Source organism: Anabas testudineus, chromosome 1 (assembly GCF_900324465.2).
Source record: "Anabas testudineus chromosome 1, fAnaTes1.2, whole genome shotgun sequence".
In the NCBI taxonomy this organism is placed as follows: domain Eukaryota; kingdom Metazoa; phylum Chordata; class Actinopteri; order Anabantiformes; family Anabantidae; genus Anabas; species Anabas testudineus.
Window position 1 is genome coordinate 21,803,934 of NC_046610.1, and position 7,112 is coordinate 21,811,045.

At 39.7% G+C, this 7,112-nt stretch overlaps 1 protein-coding gene across 1 annotated transcript; it reads right to left on the reverse strand.

The window, feature by feature from the left end:
• Positions 1-2,088: 2,088 nt before the first annotated feature.
• Positions 2,089-4,145, reverse strand: zgc:195282 (LIM_TLP_like domain-containing protein). The gene is made up of 4 exons (XM_026358851.1): positions 3,959-4,145; positions 2,853-2,947; positions 2,542-2,596; positions 2,089-2,426 (listed from the first exon to the last, which is right to left on the reverse strand). Exons 1-4 carry the CDS (start codon positions 3,999-4,001, stop codon positions 2,416-2,418), a joined length of 204 nt encoding a protein of 67 aa, XP_026214636.1. The 5' UTR covers positions 4,002-4,145; the 3' UTR covers positions 2,089-2,415.
• Positions 4,146-7,112: the final 2,967 nt, after the last annotated feature.

Genomic DNA, 7,112 nt, shown 5'->3' on the forward strand with positions numbered 1-7,112 from the left:
TTTCTGCTCTATGCAGGGTGATGTGATGCAGCTTAATGGAATCAGTAAGATATATAAATAACGACAGGCATCATCATTTTATTTAGAAATCAATTATACACACAGGTTAAACATAAACAGATAGAATGTAACAGTTAAAATGAGAAAATCTGATATAGCGGGCTATTTAATTTATCGACATAGTTGAAAATGTCAACATGATGCCTTCACTGTCCATTCGCGTTTGCTTTTCGTTGAAATGTATCAGTAACTTTTAAAGCCACTAGATGTCGATAGTGATATACTAAAAAATGCTGCTGGAAAGGGCTGCTGCTTTCTTGTTCTAGATGTAAAATACAAGCGCTTTTTAAGAGAAATCTAATTATTGTTTGATTTGTATGATTTGCATGTTATAAGCATCACTAATAATTGCTGGCCTACTTTCAACATGTCTTTAAGTTTAGTTTGGCATTACAGATGGGCAGGAAAGTACTCAGATTATTTACCTCAGTAAAAGTAAAAGTAAAAGTAGCAGTACAGTGCAGACGTAAGGTTACCAATAAAAGTCCCAACTTCAATATGGCACAGGTATAAGTTAAAATAAATAGAAGATCAGAGCAAAGAAGAATACTCGAATTATCAAAAGTAAAATTAGGTTTTATGCAGAATAGTTGACTTCCCATCAGTGAGTATTAAATAATGAAATTATAGTTATTATAAAGCATTAATGTGTTCATCGATTTAAGGCTGCAGCTGGTAACCATGGAGCTGGTTTTACATTATATGCTGTTTAGTTTAGAATCACCTAATTTTAAACTTGAATTACTCTACATACTGATGGGTAACAGGTCAATTTAACAGCAGCAATTAGAATAAATCAATGTCGTATTATTATTCTATAACTTGTATTAGTAACCTGATTCTGAAAAGTAACTACAGTTGTCAAATACATGTATTAGAGTAAAAGTACTAGATTTGCCACACAACATGAACATAATGATACATTTTATTGAGCTACCTTTTCCAGTGCAGAGTGAATTAACACAGGGTGAAGAACCTCTGAAGAACTTTGCCAAGTTTAATACAGTATTTTATTCCTTTGTTTGGCTTTCCCCTCCTACTTCCTGTCTCCCCTATAAATTAAGGGTCCCTCTCCTTTCTTCTAATTCTCTCAGCGTCCCTCAATCACCCAGTGGTCTCCGGTAATCCTCAGCCCCTCTCCACCTATAACTCGGCCCCTCCACCATCAACCGTCTTGCTAATAAGCTAGCATAGCTGAAACACATGCAAATGAGCAGTCGGCCAGCTGGTATCACAGCAGTCATGTGATCTATCAAGGTAGGGGGTTAGGGGTGAAGGAGATGAGGAGGAGAGAGGAGGGAGGGAAGGAGGGGAAGAGTGTAGAGAAAGAGGAGGTGGGGGAATGAAGGAGCGATCCACGGGGGGGGGGTGAGAGGGAGATGGATAGATTCAAAGACATGTTGTAGAGGCATAAAGGCATCACTCTGCTGGCACTTTGCTAGATGTTAAAATAATTCCATCAGCCCTCCCTCTATGTGTCCATCAGCTGTGCTCTCTCCACCCATATGGTTTCTGCCTCAGCCTTCTTTGCCCTTTATTTTTGTATCTCGCCATCCTTCAAGGACAAATTCCTGAAATGTCACCCGTGTGACACAAGACACTTCATACATGCATAGCAGCACATCCTTCTCTTTCCACATGTTTGTGTGTCAAACCTATGTAATTCACCCACCACTGGGTGACAAGCCCCTGCAGCAGTCAAGCCACACTGCAGACACACTGCATGAATGCATGTGTCTGCAGTGTGTGCGTGTGTGCGTGTATGTGTGTTTGTGGGAGAAATCTGTCTTTGCTTCACTGTAGCACCCATTCCAGCAGATTCTGCTGGCATAAGATCTGGTTTATCCTGCCAACAGCAACCACCCTCATCCACTCCTGCTTCCTTCCCTCTCCTTTCCCCCCTGGCTGCCTGATGAGGGAGAGAGGGGAGAACCCTATAGCTCAACAAAATTTTGATGAGCATGTTTTCAGCAATGATTAGAATATTTGTTTGTTTTTTACACCATGCATCAAATATCCCCAAGGATATGATGTTGCAATGTTGAAATGCATTTATTAATACTGAATTACAGTACATGTAAAATAAAGTTACATTATAAAAATGAACAGTCACACATGCATGGCATTAAGTGGTCATTTACACATTTACTGTTTAAATATTTAGCTTTTTACAGGTGTAAATACACTAAAGTGGATGTAACATTAATTATTTGTCCATAATTTACACATGTGTATTAATTTTCTCATGTTTTGGCCAAAGAACAGGCCCCTGAATGTCTTTTTATGTGAGCGATTGTCCACTTTCGCTTAGACTGATTTCTGTGGAGGGGGTTCACTGTGCCGTGGCGACACCATTCACCTGTTACCTGTCAAGAAAAATTCACACAGAGAAAAGAAATTCAGAAATTGTGGGATCCAGTGTGTTTGTATTGTATTTGTGTGCGTGAGCGCATATGTATTCCTCGTGGGAAGACAGCATACCTCTTGGCCCAAACATCTTCATGTAGCAGTACGGACAATATGGCTTCTCATCGTGCTGAAACACCACCAGAAGAAAATATTACATAATTTATCTCTTAGAGTCATGGCAACTGGACTTCCTTCTTGTGAGGTTGAAATGTTTCACTAGTCATTCAAGTGGCTTTTTCAGACTGACTGAAGAAGCTACTTGGAGGAAGCATGAAGAAGGTCCAGTTGCCATGACTCAACTTGCAAATAACTTCAATAATTACAAAATTTACAGCATTCTCCTTCATTAATTATGATTTGACTCATGCATTGTCCTCATATACCTCAGCATGTTGTCCAGCTGTGAGTTGTCTGTTACACTTTTGACACTTCAGACACAGAGGGTGGTAGTCCCTCCCTAAGGAGCGCTTTTTCTCACCTGGAAACAGCAAATATTACAGCTGTATTAATGATAGACAGGGTAATACTAGGTGATTTTAGCATGCATGCACCTATTTTATAACATCAGGTGTTGTTTCTTAGAAAAGTATGGCAATCAGTTAAGAAGAAGAGCATGATTCAACTGTCTGCGGTTCATAATATACAGACTGTTACTCTCATCACCACAAATAGGCCAGAGACTATGGCGCTGAAGGAAGCGAGCTAAGTAGGCTAGGTCACTTCAGAGAATTTGAACTCAGCTGGCACACGAATTGGAAAGTACAGCTATCAGCAGAAGAAGAACAAAACAGACTAATAGGTTATGGTTAGAAGCACTGCTGTGCATCTATAATAGTGAGATGTGAGGGTGGGAGAGAATTCGAATAGAAGAGACAGAAGGCAGTGTAAGGAGGAAACCCAAAGAGCAGCATGCAAGCTTGTTTGGCTAGACCCACATCCTGTTGTTATGATGGATACGTGTGTGTGTGTGTGTGTGTGTGTGTGTGTGTGTGGGTGCATTTATGTGTGCCTGAAAGAGTAGCAGAAAGCCAGACAGAAAGTCTTTTTCTCCGCCAAACACAAAACAGATATTAATGAACCATTTATATTCAAAACATATTTTAAGTCGACACAGTGGCAAAGCACAGGTGTAACTATCAGTGTTAACAATAAATACTTCCATTTAGTGCATCAGTTACTCAGCATGCAAAATATCACTGCCCCAAGAATAGAAAATCTGAACTGAAAGCTTTTTTTTTTTTTTGCACGTGGTTTTGGAATGACAGACAATTGAGTAGAAATGTATTTTATTAGTACATTTTTACCTATTCTTTTCTTCCACCGTCTTACATTTTGGTGCATAGTTTGGAAGTAATTTTTAAAAAGCTTCAGTAACACTCTTTTACACTAGTTTCTTACTTTAGTATAAAGAACTAAATAAAAAGGAAAAAGAGAAAATTCCAACCAGAAGAAAGACAGACTAAAAAAAAAAGAAAGAGGTAAGACTCACCAAAGTAGACGGGCTTCCCACAGATTGGACAGTAGCCGACCATGATAGTATATAATTATTTATCGTACAGTTTGTGTATGTGTGTGTGTATGTGTGTGCTTAAGTTAGTGTAGTGAAAAAAGAAATCCTATGAGAGCATACGTGTGTTCAAGAGTGTGAACTGAGAATCGACAGGAAAACCGTTAAAGTGTAGATGTGCTGGTGTCTTGTGAAGTCACAATCAGGATGTGGTAAGTGAGACGTCACAGGAAAGCAAGAAAATGTCAGACATACAGCATGTGCTATCATCAGAGGAAAAACAGAGATTTTCAACAGAGAAGGTTTTATGAAGAGAGTAATTACTTGTGTATTTGTATATACTCATCAAGTGCTTTTGGCACCCTGACTTGGCACCGTAAAAAAAGAAGTAGGGAGAGAGAGAGAAAGACAGAGGGGTCAGGAGAAAAGGGACAAAAAACAGCTGTCAGCAGCTCAGATTCCCAGCTATCTTCTCTCCTTTCCTGCTCTTTTCACCCTCTTTTCTAGATTAAAAACAAGGAATCGAGCCTCTGAACTGAAAGGGAAACCTGACACTTGTGCCTTTCTGTCCTTCTTTCTGTCAATTCTCTCTCTTTCTTTTTTCTCTGTCACTTATTCACACACACACACACACACACACACACACACACACACACCTCCCCCTGTCTGTCCCCCAACCAACCGAGCCTCACCCTGCCTCTCCCTCTGCTCTTTGGCAGAAGACTCTTTATGTGATGTCATTGAGGAGAAGTACAGCCTTTTTTCTGTGTGCGTGTGTGTGTGCGTGTGTGTGTGTGTGTGTGTGTGTGTGTGTGTGTGGAAGCGGTTGTCCCCTCGGGATAGGTGATGGAAGAAGACCTGAGGAGGGACAGGGGTGAGGAGATATGAGTGAGACAAGGATGCAGACAGTAGCCAGCCTCAGCTCAGTGGGGACAAAGAAGATGAACTCTGATGAACTTTGCAGTGTCGAACCGGGCCACTGTAGCCAGTGGGAAGACGGGCGAATGTCTGTGTTGTTCCATTACAGTGAAGGGATGAGTATGACTTGACAAACGTCTAATGCATAAAAATATACCACTGGACAAAAAAGTACTCATTAAAGACAGACTACCCCTGGTATTTTTTAGATTACTATCACATCGCTACTGGTCATTTTATATTGTAGCTGGGAGTTTCCAGCTGGGAGTTTCCTTAAAGGGGAACTCTGTGACCAGTTACAGTACATAACGAAGTCAATGTATATATCTTGGTGAGTACTACTGCATTTGAAATAGTTAGGTAAAGCTCTTTGTCACTTCAGAAGGATTTGATGTAAAATGTGATACATTGATTGTGTCATTAGAGACACAAGGCTAACCTGGCTAGAAGTGGTATTGCTATGGTAACCTGGCTGGCATACTGTAACAGGGTCAGCTTGGATTTAACTCATTCCCGTCTCCAACTTCAAACTTCCAAAGCAAAGGGAATGCACCATACACTCCCAAATATGTGACTGGACTGACATTGAATTGCATTATGGGCAATGTAGTTGTCCAGTAAGACAAATGCATAAAATGAGACAAGACTGGATCCGCTGAAACAATTCTCATCGCCATAACTTCTTCTTCTTCAATATTTATTGTTAACTCATATATGTGCTTTAGACTGCAAACAAGTAAAAATATAGAAACATGTTGGATTTTACAGAGACTGTGTGGAACAAAAGCAACAGCCAGCAAAAGTGAAGCTGAATGCAACTTCTAACAGGTACTCCTGTTAATTCATTATAAGACACCATTTTTTATTAGTTGATTATATGTTGTATTAAGAATCGGCATGTGCCCAGTGACTAAAACTGTAAATGTAGAAACTGCCTGACAAATCTGTGGCATTCTACCGATTAGTTTGTACAGATATCGTGTGATTTGCTCCCATCCTCATCTACTCTCCCATTGCCAAATCATTCCCAGATCATCACGTTTCCACCTCCATGCTTGCTTCAGTGGTGTGGTGTGTGTGTGTGCGTGTGTGTGTGCGTGTGTGTGTGCTTGTGTGTGTGGCTACTCTGCCCATGAGACAAACAGAACTGAATCGTACTATGTCTGTGCACTCTGGTCTTGAATTCAGTGATTCAGTGCTGCAGCCAGTTAAGGAACGGTGAGGCATCCGTTTTTTAATGACGATACTTTTCAGTACTGTCTTCTTGGACAGAAGTGCACTTGGGCCTTCTACTGTGTCTTCTGTCCTGATTGAATTTACTTGCAGCATGTCTCTGGATACAGCAGTGTCCACCTTCTAATGGAATCTTTCTTGGCCACATCTCATAGAGACTAACCTTCCTTTCTGAAGACAAATATAGACGGAAGAGTTTCTAAGTAAAATCTGTTTTTTACACTGAATTGGATAGGTCACTGAAAATAACAGGTCTCTCTACCCATAGAGGAAGAGTCGAATACAAACTAAAATGATTGTTTTTAAGACCATCCACACTTGACTCTCTGAATAAAACAGATTGCCCTGATAGCATTGATTGAATAGTAAATGGTGGTTGTTTTGTAAAAAATTTCCAAACTTTTTTTTTGGCTGATGAATGACAATTCATCATATTTTATGAATTAATTAGAAATGTAAAATATTGGTATTCAAAATAACTAGCTTTCAGATAAATAATGGCCTAAGTAAGACACTTCTCGCTGAATAGAAATGTTAATGGTCGACTTCACAGATGTTTAACTGGCTTTCAGTGCTTCTAACTTGAGGGGTATCTGTATAATATATGATGTTTAACCTCCCTCTGCCTTCCCTATATTAAAATAACTCTTGCTTCTGAAAAGCTTTTCCAGACGATGTTATTTGGAGGAGTTTCCCAGTTCAGATGACATCATTCGGAGGAGATGAACAAACCAAGACTGATTATAGCTCAGGGACTATTGACTGGATATTTACAGCAATATTTTAATCAAGGGAAGGCAGAAGGACGTTTAATAGCATTCATTCACATTTAACATACTCCTCAAACTAGAACCACAGGAAACACATTGGAAATTGTGGGAGTCACCACTTGCATCATTACACACTACTTTAAGTCTATAATGACGTATACATGTACTCAAGTAAAGTACAAGCACATTTAAAGTACAGTAACTCAGTATATTAC